We start from the raw sequence: 16761 nt of genomic DNA on the forward strand, positions 1-16761 counted from the left end.
TAGGTTGGCTGCAGGGCAGGATGTTCCGGCAGTGACATCCGCCAGCTCCGAGGTGCTGGGGCTCTGCCCCCGGGGGATGAGGCCGCTATGTCCTTATAAGAATCTCTGCCCCTTTAGATGAGCTCCCTGAACCTTGTAGGATTTCTGGAACCTTCTGGATTTCACGTGCAAACCACTGGCAGGGGCTTCCCAGGAATGCGGCTGACACCCAGCAGAGATGTCCGACACACGCCCAGGGTTCTGAGAAGGGAACTCTGCGTTGCCTCGATGGTCCCACAAGGCGGAGAGGCAGCCGTGTCTCCTCCTCCCAGAAAATTCTGTCAACGGGCTGAAAGCGTTCGGGGCCATGCCTCGCTGCTCATGAGGATTCGGGAGGAACCTTCTGATCCAGGGCAGTGCTGGGAGGATGTGCTGCCTCCACCCCGCCTCACTCTTGCCTGGAAAGGAGAACCACTCATCCGATGGGCCTTGTCCCTCCAGCTGGCGGGCCCTTGCCCCTGGTGTAGAGGGATTCCCTTCCCACTTAAGCCCCTACTTGGGGCTCTTCCTGGGGAGCCTGGGCTGTTCTCCCCATCCTCACTGTCGGGGTGTGGCCGTTTATTGTAAGGTGTCACCCTTGCATCCCAACTGGCTTGTCCCCAGGCCTGGACTTGGGGGGCGGGGGTCATGTTAGGAAGCCCAGCTGTGCCCTCAGATCCCGGCCACGTTCTCCATCCGACGCTCCCAGCAGACCCTGGGTCTGTCTCCTACTGGCTCCAGAACTCAGGTGTGATGTGGTTGATTCCCACCCCCAGATCTGCACCTGCACCTGAGACCCCAATGCCAGATGCCAGCGATGCTGGCTTCCAGAAGCTGTCAGCCGCTGTCATGAGAGATGGCCACGCAGAGCTTCCGGGTTCAGTCTGACCTCGTTTTCAGACCCGACTTCAGTGGAGAATCATTTAAATTTTGGTCCTGTTTCCGCTGGTGGTGATGCGGGCGGCCAGACCCGGGTGGTTCCCGAGCTCGTCCTACCAGCCGAGCACTTTGGTTCCCCCGGCAGCGTTTCCACAGCCCACTAATGAGCCCCTGTCAGTGGTGATGAATGTAAATGCATTCTTTGTTATCCCTGTGAGATCAGGATTAGTGAAATGACAGAATTTATTGCTTCTGTTAGGAAGATATGATATTGGCGGTTGTTGTGTCTTTCATTCTGTAGGAAGTGCAAAAGTATAGAGCTACATTGTCTAAGTAAAGAGAAGGTCGCAGAGGGAAAAATTTAGCACAAAGCGCTGAAGATCGAAGCTACCAGGGTCTCGCTCACTTTATAGGAAGTTGGGAATTTTGCACCGTCTCCTAGGTATACGCCAAAAAAAAGAGAAAAAAACAAAACAAGACCCCTAAACAACTCTGCCTCTTGCCCACCAGTGAAAAGGCTCCTTGGGTTTATTTTCAGGGGTCAGAGAGAGAGAGAGATTGGAAGATGCTGCACTACTGACTTGGAAGACGGAGAAAGGGGCCTCTAGATGCTGGAAAAAGCAAAGGAAACAGATTCTCCCCAAGGGATTCCTCGGGAAGGAGTGCAGTCCTGCCAACACGTGATTTTAGGACTCCTGACCTCCAGGACTGTAAGATAATAAATCTGTGTTGTTTTAAACCACTAAGTTTGTTTCAGCCACGACAGAAAACAAATAACTTGGCAATACCCAGAGACGGCAAAGCCGTGGAGGGCTCGAGCGTTCCGTGCACGGCTGGGAGGGGGATACCTTACTTCGGTGCCACGAGTCACACCCGCTCATGGGTCCCAGGCGTCAACTCATCCTAAGATGATTAGGGGCGTCTGCAAACCTGTGCTGGTACAAGAGGACGCATCGTAGCACTGTCGAAGGAGTGCAAATTTGGAAACCACCTGAATATGCACTTCCCGTAACTTTTTATGTTGAAAAAAAATTCAAAAGTACGGGAAAGTTGCAAGTTGTCAAGGAATTTCTGCATCCCCTCGTCAGAGATTTACCCACTGTCAACAGTGCCCCATCTGCTTGGTCATCGTCTCTCTTTCTGAACCACAGAATGCTTTCTCGTGGAGAATTAAACAGATTACCCTCCAGTCTGTGCAACGGGATACCATGCATCAACGGTGACAATGACATAAATCTATTAACTTGTTACCCCATCCACTCATTTCTGCAACAGATGTTCTTCGGGGTGTTCATCACCTCCCCCCGCCCCCCGCCCCAGTAAAGGGGAAGCTGGCCTCGCCGGAGGGCAAGTGTGCTTGAGGGAGTGCCAGGCCCCCGTCCCTGCTTGCTGCTCCCACCCCTGGGCGCACACACCCCAGCCTGTCCTCACGGCAACCCTGCAACCCGGGGTTTCTGTCTCCATCTCGCCACTGGGAGGCCTGGGCTGCGTGGCCGGGGTGGAGGGCAGCGGGATCTGAAGCGGACAGGGAAGCACCAAAGCTGGCATTGGCTTTCACTGGCGCCTAGGGCTCCTGTTCACACGTCATCCTATTCACCACCCCGGTGACTCAGGAATGGACAGACTCGCCTGCCGAGATCATGGTGTCTCACCACGCAGATCACTGTGCCTGAGGGATCCCACGCTGCCTCGCCCGAACTTCACCCTGGAGACCAGAACACCTCAAGGAGGGCCTTGGGAGGGCCAGGGCGGGACATCCTTCCTGGGGAGCTCTCTGGGCTGAGGTCAGGAGCAAGCGGCCTGTCCCCCGCCTCCTAGTCACAGCTTACTCCATCCGGAAAACCGTAGGAGAAGGGGAGGGCACCCTCACGACACGCGCGCTGCCCATCGCAACGGCCCCTCCTCTCCGGGTCGGTTTTCTTCACAGCAAGTACCTGTCCACATCAGACTCGACAACGAGCCTGTACTGACTGCACAGAGGAGCTACAGCCCTTTACATAAGAGTGGAAGAGGTGGGTGTGGGAAACGCACTGCCCGGGGACGAGCCCAGACGTGAACCGGCTCTGAGGTCCTCAGTACCTCGGTCCCTTCTCTGCGGCTCCTCTGTGGACTCAGGAGACTGGAGAGAGTGGTCTCAGTGGTGCCCTTCCTGGGGGTCAGATCTGGGGGATGCTTTCAGAGCATAGGTCACAGAGGGGTCTGGAAAGATGATCTGGTCCAGCCTCCCCTGAGGACCAATGGCTGGTCAGTCCTCCCTATCTGCAAAGCTCTCTGAACCTTCTAGCTTCTGACTACTGATTAAACTGGAATCTTGCCCGATGGTATTTTTCTGTACACCAATTAATGAGGTGGGCGGCACTATGGCCTCTCCCGGCTCCCAGGTTTTTGTTTTGTTTTGTTTTATAAATTTATTTTATTTATTTATTTTTGGCTGCATTGGGGCTTCGTTGCTGCATGCGGACTTTCTCTAGTGGCGGCAGCTGGGGGCTACTCTTCGTTGTGGAGCACGGGCTCTAGGCACGCGGGCTCAGTAGTTGTGGCTCGCGGGCTCTAGAGCGCAGGCTCAGTAGTTGTGGCACACAGGCTTAGTCGCTCCGTGGTATGTGGGATCTTCCCGGACCAGGGCTCGAACCCGTGTCCCCTTAGTTGGCAGGTGGATTCTTAACCACTGCGCCACCAGGGAAGTCCCCCCTGCTCCCAGTTTTAAGCGTTATCAGTTATGGAAAGCAAGCATTCTTGAGGAACAGGAACATTCCACACCACCAGTGAAATGCATCACGTCCACAGACCCCTCCCCCTCACTTGGAAGCCAAGGGGACCAACCAGGGAACAAAACCAGAGCCTTTGCCTGCCGGAAAGCCCAATTTCCATTCCCTGGTTCTTTTCCCCAGTTTGGGCCCCCACGTGCCCAGCAAGCCTCACACAGAGGAATCTCTCTTCAGAGCCTAGAAGGTCGTGGCAGTCACGGCAATTGTGGCCTACCTGCGGTCTCCTTTTCGAAAAAGGGCCGGATCATCTCGCCGTACTTGGACTTGTCTGCCACGGCCTCTTTGAGCAGTTGCCCACAGCAGACTAGAGGAGAGAGGAACAGAAAAACGCCCGTTAAATTTTAAATAGAAGGAAGAATGAGAAAAAAAAGAACCACCCCCACCCCCAGTGCTGCCTGCTGCGGGGGAAAAAAAAACGTCATTGAAAAAAATATAAAAGGGTTCTTCTGAGTGTGGGTCTGTGTCCAAGTGAAAGTAAGTATCAAAAAGGAATAAAAAAGAAGCCAAGGAGGAAGATGCGGAATGAAAAAGAATGCATTTGGCAAAGAACATATTAAAAATGGACGGTGTGGAGAAGACGTAACAAGGAATGTCGCCACCAGAGAAGGCCCCGCGGGGCCTCGGCGACACCCAGGATTGCTGGCCCCAGCCCCGGAGGGTGTTGAGAGCGAACGTTCTGGCGGAGAACCGCGTGGACCTGTGTGACATCCATGTTCACGCTGTTATCACGCAGGGGAGGGTGGGGACGCTTCTTGTTTCCATAGCCCCCTGGGATGACGGCTCCAAAGACGTCATCAGTTTGTATCACAGAGGGACACACAGGTGCCTTCCTGTCACAAGCACCACTGTGTCTCTAGACCCCAGGCAGGGCCAACACACAGGGCGTGTCAGTTAACTAGTGTGGAAGGAATTAACACAGCTGCCCTCTCCTTGGCTATGAAAACCGCAACAGCCAAAGCCAGAAGGTTCCGGCCATGTTTTCATGAGTTGGTAATCGCACAGTCTTACTTTTCTTAACTTTAAAGCTAAGGACTTTACTTCCTGCCTTAAAGAAACCGAAACCCATCCTAAAATTAACTGCATAAAGTGAACGTTTAAGACAGTGACCACCACCAAGACGTATTCTTCCGTAATGACGTGTTAATTCACTGTGTGACGGCAGTGATCGTATCCAGAGTGGCTGGCAGCTTCGCTCACTAAGGGAAATGTACGGACTAATAAAGGCTGTCAGCTACTGGGACCTCTAGCTACGCCGAGCACGATGCTGGGCTTGCTTTGTATTGTCCAGTCCTCACAACAAACGGTCGCTTTGTAGATAAGGAAACTGAGAACTGAAGACGCTGTACGTACTGTTCTAGGTCACGGAGCCAGTAAGTGGCGGAGCTGGGATTCACACCCAGGTGCGTGTGACATCAAACCTAGGCTTAGCTTCCAGTTCAGGACAGGAGGGATTCACCTTCTGTCATAAAAAGCCATAAAGCTTAACAAAATATAAGAGGCAACTCTTTTCAGGCACTGGACAAGACAGGCATGGGCTGTGATCCTTGAGAGACGGGATACACACAAAGTGAGACCCTCGCTCGCCCTGGATTTCGACCTATGGGCACTTTCCAAACCATGGCTCGGGAGGAGTGGAACCCAAACACAGCAGCAGGAAACAAGGATTGGAGTTTGGGACCCTGAGGCAGCTGGACCACGTGGGACAGAATAATGGAGGGGGGAATGGGGCAGGAGGGGTTCCGGAATCTGCATGAGGGTTTACTTGAGTCACTAGTCAATGCAAAACCACACGTGTGCAGGGGAGACTCCACAGGGCCTGGGAGACAAAAGCTATGGGGAAGCTGGGAACTGAGTGGCATCTGCCAGTCAGAGTGAGAGATCTCGCTCAACACCCCAGACATGCAGCTGAGACTCCAGGAAGGCCACGCTTCAGGTGTAGGGATACACGAGCCCTAGGGGAATCCCACCCTAATCCCATAGTAACAAAGACTAAAAATAAGCCTCAGTGGGGTCAGGTTGGTCCTCCAGTTATTTAACCGCCTGTTAGAACTCAATTCTTTTTCATGCGATATTCTCAAAGCAGGATCACACAATCCAGACTCTCAGGAATGTGAGAACCATAATGTCCAGCTTATAATAAAAAACTACTGGAGACGCAAACAAACAAAAATACCACCAGGAAAGTGTGACCTCCTACAAGGAGAGAAAACAGCCCATAGAATCAGATCCAGAGATCACACAGATATCAGAATCTGCACATAAGAACTATAAAATGTCTATTATGAAAACGTTTAAACTTTAAAAGATAATTAAAAAGAACGAAAAGATGGAGAATCTCAGCAGAGAAATGGAAACTATAAAAAAGAACCAGATGGAATTTCCAGAACTGGAAAATACAATATCTTAAATGGAAAACATCACTGGATGGGCTGCCATCAGTGAATCTGAAGACATGAAAACAGGCACTAGAAAGCATTCAAACTGAAGCAAAGAGAAGGTGGGGGGGGGACCGGAAATAAAGAAAAGGAATAAAACCTCAGGGAGTTGGAGGATAATAGCAAACAGTTTGACATACATGTACCTGGAGTTCCAGAAAGGGGGTGGGGGAGGGAGGGGGGGAGAGAGAGAGAGAGAGAGAGAGAGAGAGAGAGAGAGAGAGAGAGAATATCTGAGAAAATAATGGGAGGAGAATTTCAAAATTTGATAAAAATATCAACCCACAGATCCAAAATTCCGATGCCCAAGCAAAATAAACACAAAGTAAATCACACTTTGGTACATCATCGTTAAATTTCTGAAAACTAAACAGAAAATATTAAAAGCAGCTATGGGTGGGAGTAAGATGCTTTATATATAGGAGAAAAAAATAAAAATAATCTCTGAGTTCTCATCAGAAGCAATGCAACGGAATGCATCAATGCAACAACGAAATGACATCTTGAAAGTGTTAAGGTGGGGGGGGGGACCCTGTCAACACAGATTTCTATAAGCAGCAAAAACATCCTTCAATAATGAAGGTGAAATAAAGACATTTTCAGACAGATGAAAGCTGAATTTCACCAGCAGACTTGCACTACAAGAAATGTTAAAGGAAGTTCTTTAGGTTGAAAGAAAATGATATCAGATGGATCTTAGATCTAAACAAAGGAGTGAAAAGTGTTGATATTGAGTATATATAAAAGCTCTTTCCCCCCATATGCTGACTTAGAAAAAAGACTGTTTAAAGCAAAAATAATTACAATGTACTGTAGGGTTCATGACACATGTAGAAGTGAAATGTCTGACTACAATTACACAAAGAACTAGAGCGAGGTGAAGGGAAATACACTGCTGTCAGGTTCCTGTGTTATACATGAAGAGGCATAATATTAATTCAAGGTAGACTGTGATAAGTAATGGATAACGGTTAACCCCTAGAGCAACCACAAAGAAAATAAAGCAAAGAGATATAGCCAAAAAAGGCAACAGAGGAAATAAAATGGATTACTGAAAAAATACTTGATCAATCCAAAAGTTGGCAGGAAAGGAGGAACAAAGAACAGATAGCACAGGTAGAAGACAAAAAACCCAGAATGGTAGACTTGAAACCAACCATATAAAAAATTACTTTAAATGGAAATGGACTAAACAATTAAAAGGCAGAAAACGTCAGGCTGAATTTTTTTTTAAAGCAATTCTATGTTGTATTCAAGACACATATTTAGAATATAAGACACATAGTTAAAAAAAAAAAAGAATAGAGTATATACTTATCAGACAAAGTAGACTTTGAGAATTTACTGGAGAGGTAGAGGAGCGTTTCCTAATGATAAAAGGATGATTTCATCAGGAAGAGATAACGATCCTCAGTGTATAGCCACTTAACATAGCTTCAAATTACACGAAGCAAAGACTGGCAGAGAAATAGAGAAATCCACGCTTAAAGAGTTGGAGATTTTAACGCACCTCTCAGTTACTGAAATAACAAGTGGAGAGAAATCATTAAGGACGCAGAAGAAATGAACAACACCATCAAACATCTTATCCTCATTGACATTCTTAGAGCATAATATTCAACAAAAGCAGGATACATATTCTTTTCAAGTGCACGTGGAATTCACCAACAGAGAGCGTATGCTGGTCCATAAAAAGTATCAATACATTTCAAAGGATTGAAATCATATAGGGTATGTTCTTTGACCAAAATAGAATTAAAGAAACAAAGAAAAAAAAATCTGGAAAATTCCCAGATATTTGGGAAGTAAGCAATACACTTCTAAATAATACATGGGTCAAAAAAGAAACCACAAAGGAGATCAGAAAATATTTTGAACTGAATGATAAAACACAACACATTAAAATTGGGGAGATGCAGCTAAAGAAGTGTTTGGAGAAAAGCGTGTAACAGTAATGTTTATATTAGGAAAGAATGGTTTAAAACTCCTGTCTACAGCCACTTCATTCTGCAAGATCCTATGAAGACAGTACTGTTAACAGTCTGCTCTTCCTAGAGGTTCCAAGTACTAAGGCTTTAGACACACATGACCTGGGACAGCGTTGGGAGGAGCCCCGCCTCACCTCATTCCTTCCCCCAGCAGGGCCCACCTCCATCCTGAAGGGCCTCTCTTCTTCTTTCTACATGTTCCCTCTCTGTGTACCAAATAACATGCACTGCATATAGCAAGCACTCAGTGAGTAAAATTAATAGTATTTTAATAAAATGCTCCATGGTTGTTCCTTGTCAGAAAATTCATGCTCGGTGCAGGGAAAAAAAAAAGTCAGAACTGTGTAATACGTGATTCTACAGAGATAACCAGTTTGGTCCTTCAGCTGTTTTCTTGAACATAGATTAACACATTTTTTTGAACAAAAATGAGATCATTCGGGCTTCCCTGGTGGCACGGTGGATTAAAATCTGCCTGCCAATGCAGGGGACATGGGTTCGATCCCTGGTCTGGGAAGATCCCACGGGCCGTGCAGCAACTAAACCCGTGCGCCACAACCACTGAGCCTGCGCTCTAGAGCCCGCGAGCCACAGCTTCTGACCCCGCGAGCCACAACTACTGAAGCCCGTGCGCCTAGAGCCCGTGCTCCGCAGCAAGAGAAGCCACCGCAATGAGAAGCCCGCTCACTGCAACAAAGAGTAGCTCTCGCTCGCTGCAACTAGAGAAAGCCCGTGTGCAGCAACGAAGACCCAACGCAGCCAAAAATAAATTACAAAAAAAAAAAGAGACCATTCCCTGAACACCGTTGAGTGACTTGCCTTCCACCCCGCCCGGACGTAACAATACCTCACGGACATCGAGTCACTTTACAGGTTTCTTTTTAATAGCCGCCCAGAGCTTACTTTAACTAATCCCCTCGCGAACAGAGTTTGGGGTTACCTTTATTTTTCATTATGCGTCCTTCACATCTCTTGTTGAATACTGTGGGGAGTGTTTCAGCAGAATAAAGTCCTGGGCGTGAAATCACTGGACCAAAGGATTTGCACAGTTAGCCTGGTAATCAGTACTGGCCTTTTCTTTCAAAAGGTTGTGCCTGTTTATATACTTGCCAATTATAGACAGGAGCCTTTCAATAAACCTTGTTGGAGCGAATGCTGGTTATTTGTTTGGAGATGTATTCCCACGACCGAGAGGTTCATAAATGTGGAGATAAGACCCAAGGCAGGGGATGGCCAGGGGCGCCGGGCTGTAGGGGGGCTGGGCGGGCAGCTCCTGGAGCTTTGGGTGCAGACAGGCCTCTGCAGAGAGACCCCAAAGGACAGCTCAGTGCTTGCCTCTGCAGACCACAGTTCCCCTAAACAGGTTTACGGAAATCTCATGATGTCTTGTATTTCTCAAGAACACCTTTGAGAAATGTCAACTTTCTGAGCCAGTCTCCAAATGCTCAGTTATTGAAAAGAGGCCCAAAATGGCTCTTCTGCTACAAAAGCAAAAACGATGGTGAGCTTTTCTATTTTCATTTTTGGAAAAATCTCGGCAGGTAATTTCATTTCTTTATGATTGGTGTGCTGAAAACAATTTAAATTTAAAAATACTTTTCTTGAATGGGAGTGTCTGCATAAACGAACGTCGGCACAGTGACAATTATTTAAATTAAGCTGTACACTATGTTAAGGTATCGCTGTTGTGTTTTTCAGACCCTCCCTCCGCCATTAAGGCTCTTCTCACTGTAACTCTTCATATGTCTTCACATAACAGTAAGTGCAGGCACTTAAATAAATGTGGGTGTGGCCACAAGTAGACTGTGGCTCATTCTTTACAAAGTCATCCCTAACCACAGCTGGAATTTTATTCTTATAATACTCTTAAGAGGAAAACTCGGAAGGAGAGGGAATTATTTGAATAATTCCACTTAAAAAAAAAAACTGTTGATACAAGCAAAGCATTTTTTATCATAAAGTATCCAGGTGAGTTTTCCATACTAATTAAATCAAAATACTACTATTTAGCATTTTCACTAAAATACTAATACAACTATTAGTGGGTTTTTTCCATACTAGTCAGAATAATTGCTCAGTTCTCCACCTTCAACCTATGGGTATGATATTTGTCATTGATTCCTGGCTGGGAATCTCAGTGGCTTTGGAATTTTAAGCTGGACGAGACCTAATTGAAAAGCATTTTTATTCAAAACTTGATCTTTCTGGGGTGGTATGTATATATTTGTGCAAGTCAGTATACATGTATATCTGTATGGTGTATATGTATCATTTGCGGGCATATACATGCATATTTCTATATTTGGGGGTGCAGGTCTCATGTCTCCTGCTTAAATAAAGTAGAGGTTTTTGAGCCTTCTGGAGCACCGAAGTGGGAGGGGGTCCGTGCCTTTAACTCCCTCCAGTGCTGTGTGTCTGCTACAGCCTCCCTTCCAGCCCTTTATCCTCCTGAAACCACACTGGCATCCAAGACCATCTGGGACCACCCCAGGAAAGACCTGGAGGACTAATTTCAATATTTTCTCTCTTCCTGGTAAAATATTTATTGAAACTGTGTTAAGCTAGAAGTCCTCCTCCGGTTCAGAAACTGTTTGCCTGTAAACACACTGACCTGGGTTTGGGGAACCAAACAAGACCGGAGAAAATAAACAAACAGCAGGTCCACATTATGCAAGAACTCCGGCTTCTGGGGAGACTGCAGGGGCAGAGCACAGAAAAACCACTGCGCCAAAGGACGTAAAAAATGATGACCAGAAAACGTTCCAGCTCTTTGGGCTGCGGGCGTGTTTTTATTGGTTAATGTTTTTATGGCCATATTCTTTGGGAGGCAAAAACCTTATCCCTGCAAAGACGGATTAAATGAAAATTGTTCGCAGCAGAGAGCAAGAAAGAGAAGTGATGCCGATCTCCTCGCCGCTCCCGTAACACGGGGAGGTCTGGGAGGGCAGGAAGCAGGGGAGGCTCTAGAAGCCGGGTGGCCGCCGGGGCACTCACCGTTGACGAGGCCATATTTCTGGGCCAGGAGGGCGGCCTGCAGACTTTTCCCGCTGCCCACGGGCCCGCAAAGCAGCACCCTCGGGGTGAACGGGGCGTTAGATCGATGGACGGTTTGGACATAGGTCAGAGCTGGAACGAGAGGATGTGAGGATAATAAACCAGGGTCCTAAAGAAAGGGAACCAGCTTACGACACCTCTGCCTGGGCTCTTTTAACGGCAGTAATTATTTCTCTCTTTTACAGCTCCGTGGAAACCCTCTGTGAACCTGCCGGGTAACCACAGGGTGAAGCTGTGGGGAAGGAATTACCCTTCAGGCCTGGGCACCGAGGCGGGAGGGGACAAGGAGAGGCACAGAAGCCACCCTCCGAGCAGAGCACTGCCCTGGATCCCTCTGACACAGCGCAGGGGCCGTGCTGCCCTCCCGGTCAAAGGACGGCTGGCCGTGTGGTTGGGGGCTGGTCCCAGGACACAGAACACACACTGAATACTGGGTTAGAGTGTCTCCAAATTGAATCCGGGCTGAGCCTCATCCTGAAGCCCCGGGACCAGGCCGACCTCCTAGAGTCAGACGCGGGCTTTGATAAACACGACAGGCCACGCGGGGGCCTCGTACTCGGGGACTTCTAAAGGCCTTCGGAATTGGTGGAGAATAATTTGCAGCCGCGCTCCAGTGACACCAACTTTATTGCAAGTCTCCAAAGAGGCAGTGATCAAATGGGTCCCGGGAGTGGGCAGATGTAGCCCTGGCCCAGGGTGCCCCTGGCATCTGAGGAACAAAGAAGTAGGGAGACAGGGCTGAGGCGCACGCACCGTGGGGGGCACTGGATGCCCAAAGCTACTGAACATCAAACCAGGTCACCTCCCTTGAGAGTGGAGGGCAGAGGAGGGGCCACGAGTGGGCTGAGGAGGCTGTTGAAGGGCAGCCACTCGGCACCTGGGTGAGGGGAGCGGCCCGCCCACTGAGGCAGAGGGTGGGGGTACCTCCTCCTCAGTCCCCCTTGCATCCAAAGGGGGTCTCCCTCCCCAGCCCCGCCTCCTGCCCGGGTCCCCGGACCATCCCGCGCAGGTGCCGGGCTGCCCCTCGCCCAGGATGGAATCCATCCGAAGACAGGAAGGTGTCCCCAGGCACCACCCTGAAATCCGCGACAGGTGTGCAGGGTCTTCCAACCTTGTGCCTGACGTCAGGGCACCTCCCCGGCCTCTGCCCACCAGGTGCTGTCACGCTCCCTAGCTGTGACAGCCACAAATGTCTCCAGACATTGCCACGTGTCCCGCTGTGGCGAGAGGGCAAAATTGAGAACCAATGACATATATTCACTGGGCAAATTTTGAACTCTCAAATCTTCGTAGGATTTTTTGATTGGAAGGGTCATTAGAGATGCTACGATTCCCCTCTGTTTTAGAACTAAAGGTGCAGGTAAGTTACCTGTCTTCAAGGTCAAGATGATAACCAGCATCTTCACGGCAGGGATGCATTTGCTGCTAAGCCAAACTCTACCAGCCTTACCTCATCTGATCCGTGCACGGTCCCACGAGGGATGTGCTTTCCTTGTCCCGATTTTACAGACAGTTGGCAGGGCTGGGGCAACTCTCCCAAGCCCACTGCCACGGGTAACACTTTCCATCAGCGAGACGAACCCGGAGGAAGAGGTAAAGATAAAGACAGCAAGGCTGTCTTTATCCTCAGACCTTCCAGGATCCAGCCCGTCTGAAGAGCACAAATACTACAGGCAAAGCAGCCTGCTTACAAATGATGCTTAATTTACAGTAAATAACCAAGTTAATTAGAAGTAATGATCCCCCAGACGGTCTCAACAGCTAATTATTCTTTTTCAAAATATGTGGTTGCTGGATGCACAGCAGAGATATTTAAAAAAACAACACAGAGACAACCTTGCATTCCAATTTTCAATTTCTCTCTCTGCATTATTAATTAATAATAATTAATATTCAGACACTCACATTTTTATTTACAATTTCAGGCATGAATTCTTTATGAACGATCGTATGAACTTTTAAATTTAATTAAGTAGTCTGGAAGTAATTAATGTGTAAATTCAGAATCATGGCGTAAGATAAATGTTGTGGTTGTTTATCTTTGGAGCGCAGTGTTTGCTACTAAAGAATCTTCCGAGATGCGAAATCACTGGACATTTATAAGGCATCCATAAGCCTGGCATTTTTCAAAGTAGCATCACTCTCCAGACATGCCCCCTCGTACACCGACCCCCTTCGGAGAGCGAGGCTGTGCCGGCTGCGGCTCTCGCTCTCAGTAAAGCAAAGCCGCTCAGACAACAAGGCCACCAGCAGGTGGGGGCCGGTGGGAGGGCTGCTCCGGGGAGCTCAGAACAACCTCCCCACCAAAAGTAAACTTCTCTTGAAGAGATTTGAGACAATATACCAAAAAAGGGCATCGTAAACCATCAAGTGTCTTAAAGTCCCTGCGGAGGTATTTTCATTGCGTCAGGCACCAGCATCGCACGGAAGGGGATAACTGCGTGTGGAGACAACTGAAGCTCGGCAAGACTTTTAAAAAATTAAGGAATTCCCTGGCGGTCCAGTGGCTAGGACTCCGCGCTTTCACTGCCAAGGGCCCGGGTTCGATCCCTGGTGGGGGAACTAAGACCCCCAGAAGCCACACAGCGTGGCCAAAACTAAAAATAAAATGAAATAAATAAAAGAAAATAATAAATTAAAAAAAATAAAAATGATAAATGCAGCTGCTTTGGGGGAGAACTCTTCTAACTTTCCTTGTCTTTCGGGACTGGATGTTGAATCCTGATGATAGCAACATCCGATGTTTACTGAGCCGTTCTCTGCACCAGCTACTGGGCTCAGGGCTGCAGATACCTGCGTTGCAGGATCTCCTGGAGCCCTCACCTAAGTCCGTGAGGAAGGAAGGATTTTTGTTCCCATTTTGGGGATGACAAAACTGAGGCTCAGAGGGGTTAAGAGAGTTGCCGCAGACTGCAGAGCTGACGTGTGGTGGGGCTGAGGTCACCTGGCTTCAAAGTCTCGGGACTCAATGGTCACACCCCTGACCCCCAAACAGGCCTCTTTCAGCCCATTTCTGAACATCTGTTACTGTTCCCAACGGCAGGGCCGTGCCTGGCATGCAACTGCCTATCCCTGCCCTCGATGGGCTCAGGACACCTGAGTTGTGTTGTGGTTTTTTGGGTTTTGTGACGCTGGTGGGTTTGGTTTGTACGTTTGTTTGTTTGAATATTTATAAATTTTCTCTTCCTCTTCCTTCATCCTCAGGGCAAGACTTCTCGCTGTATGTCCCTCCCACCCCGGCCCTCACCTCTCCTCGCCCCCGCCCCCCCATCACTGTCAAGTCCGCTGACCATGCGGGCTATAGAATATTAGCCCAGGGTCTCAGAGGACGACGCTCCCAGGGACCCCAGATTCGTTTCTGGGCAGGGACCTTGGGCCTTCCGTGACTTGACTCCCGGGCTCCCAGGCACACCCTGGACACTGGACACTGGACACTGGCATCACTGCCAGAAGAAGTGACACCAGGATGAGAGGGGCCGAGGGTCCACCTGGATTTACCCTGGTAGAAGACGTCCACGCACGGCTGGTCGGCAGTGATGACTTTCACGATTTTGGGGTACGAGGGGAGGATCCTGACCATGTTCCTGTGATACTCCAGCAGCCTCCGCGCCGTCTCCCCTTCCGAGATGCCTGCTGGCGCTATCAGTCGGTCCTGGATTTCGGACTCGGGGGGCCAGTCGAAGGTGGTGTGATAAATCTCTACCAGAGAGAGGGGCACGTTTAGAGTTGCCCGCCCGACCTGGGGGCGGAGCCTGCGGGTCCCAGCGGTGCTCGTCCGCGCACCCCGGCAGCACCGCGCTCGGCTTTGGCTCCGGGCCCGCCCCCCCGTCGCTATTAACGACAACAAAGCGGCGATGGCGAGGGGAAGGGTGGCCGTGACTTTCGGAGCACTTCTTCTGTGCCAGGCTCCCATCCCCAGGCTCTCATGTCATCCTCACAGTGAGCAGATCACGAGGCAGGGCTCGGCGTTTTCATCCTCAAGTCCAGGTGAGAAAACTGAGCCTCAGAGACACTGGGCGACTTGTCCCATGTCACGCAGCTAGAAAGGGGCAGGCACCACAAACCCGGGTCTTTCTGCTGCCCGAGCCTGAGAGTAAGTGCTCAGTGAGGGGTGGGCAGGGCTGTTACTAGGATTCCCTGTGAGACCCCACGGGGCGGTTGTGGGAAGGTGGAGACAGCCGTACCTCCTGTCTGAGGGTCGATTCTCTTCCCCAAATTTCTCTCAATCAGGACCGTGTCTGGAGCGCTCAGCACGACTGGGTAGAGAAGGAAAGAAGCAAAACCAGGCATGGTGGGCAGCCGACCTGCTGCTGTATAAAGACATTAGAGCAACCAGCATCTCCCATCCCCGGCAATGCCTCAAAAGAGAGGTCAGAACACAAACACGTAATCTCAGGACAGAGGAAGCCCACGCCTGAACACTTCGCCCGAGGACAGGCTTCAGTGACATATTTGTGCAGGATGCTTTTGCCACATTTGGGGATTATTTCCTAAAGAGAGTTTCTCAGATGTGAGATTCCTGGAACAAGGAATCACCAGGGTCAGAGCAAAACCTCACGTTTCTCAGAACGAGCCCCGAATGCATTTAGCTCCGTGGAAAATTCGACTGTGCTGTCCTCCTTTTTCCTGTTGGGCCCCAGGCCCATCAAACCCCCTTCGTGAATGGTGCCTGGGCACCGGGGAGCCGCTGACAGAGTGGAGCGCTCACTCGCGGGGGCTGCAGGTCTGGGGGGAGGGCCGTCCAGGCGCGGGTGGGGCTACTCACTGACATGTCTGGGGGAGACCCCGAGGGTCTGGATCAACAGGGCCTGCTCCCGAGTTTCAGGGATGCCGTCCAGAATCCAGCCCTAGGCAGAGAATGTGAAAAGGTGCTCACCTATGTTTACTTTTCCAGATTTTTTTGGAACTACTATAAAAGGAACATCATACCTTTATAGAAAGACTGGAACTTTTAAGGTCAGAGAAAATAAACGTTCCTGACAGCCGCCTCACCTCACTTAACAACTCCTCTCATAATATCACATCCCCTTCTGAATCTTACGTTTAAAATGATAGTCACACCATACGTATTTTCTGTCTTGACTTTTTCCATCCCGCGTTATAACCACCACCGTATTTTTCCTGTCGGCCCACCTCCTCGCTGGCCATATAACATTCCACCGAGTGAGCTGGCTTACGCGCTGAGCCACGCCCCACGACCAAACGCTTCACCTGCCGCGCGTTCGCACCGTTACCGATAACACCGTGAGAGCATCTCTGTGCTACAGCTCTTTCCACATTCCGGATTATTTCCTAAAGGGAGTTTCTCAGATGTGAGAGAAAAGGAACCACCAAGGGCAAAACAAAAACCCACTTTTCTTAAGAACAAGTCCCGAACAGAGCATTAAGAGGCCCGAGTTCAAGTTTCTGTTCCTAAGTGAACTCGTTATGGGGCTGAAATCCCTCAGGCATCTTCTTGGCTCAGCTGGGGAGCTGGTTTAGAAGATTTATTTTCATTAACCCTTTAAGTCCAACTGTGGGCGTCATATATGATTGTCGTACACTCTGTGGGAACACTAAAGAGCTGAAATAATAATGCTAGTCACTGGTAACACCACCGACCCAAACTAGCCACTGTTA

General features: G+C 49.4%; 1 protein-coding gene across 3 annotated transcripts in view; it reads right to left on the reverse strand.

Annotated features, from left to right (window-relative positions):
* Positions 1-16761, reverse strand: part of AK8 (adenylate kinase 8) — a 128131-nt gene that overhangs the window by 70314 nt on the left and 41056 nt on the right. For 2 of the 3 annotated variants that reach the window (XM_024762633.1, XM_024762634.1), the window contains 6 exons: positions 15908-15989; positions 15327-15398; positions 14641-14841; positions 11083-11214; positions 9029-9115; positions 3880-3969 (listed from right to left, as the gene is read on the reverse strand). In XM_024762633.1, coding sequence (XP_024618401.1) covers positions 3880-3969; positions 9029-9115; positions 11083-11214; positions 14641-14841; positions 15327-15398; positions 15908-15989 — 664 coding nt within the window. The remainder of the gene's footprint in view (positions 1-3879; positions 3970-9028; positions 9116-11082; positions 11215-14640; positions 14842-15326; positions 15399-15907; positions 15990-16761) is intronic. The other variant, XM_024762632.1, reaches the window with a different exon arrangement.

This window comes from Neophocaena asiaeorientalis, unplaced genomic scaffold (genome assembly GCF_003031525.2).
Source record: "Neophocaena asiaeorientalis asiaeorientalis breed wild unplaced genomic scaffold, Neophocaena_asiaeorientalis_V1.1 scaffold78, whole genome shotgun sequence".
NCBI lineage: Eukaryota > Metazoa > Chordata > Mammalia > Artiodactyla > Phocoenidae > Neophocaena > Neophocaena asiaeorientalis.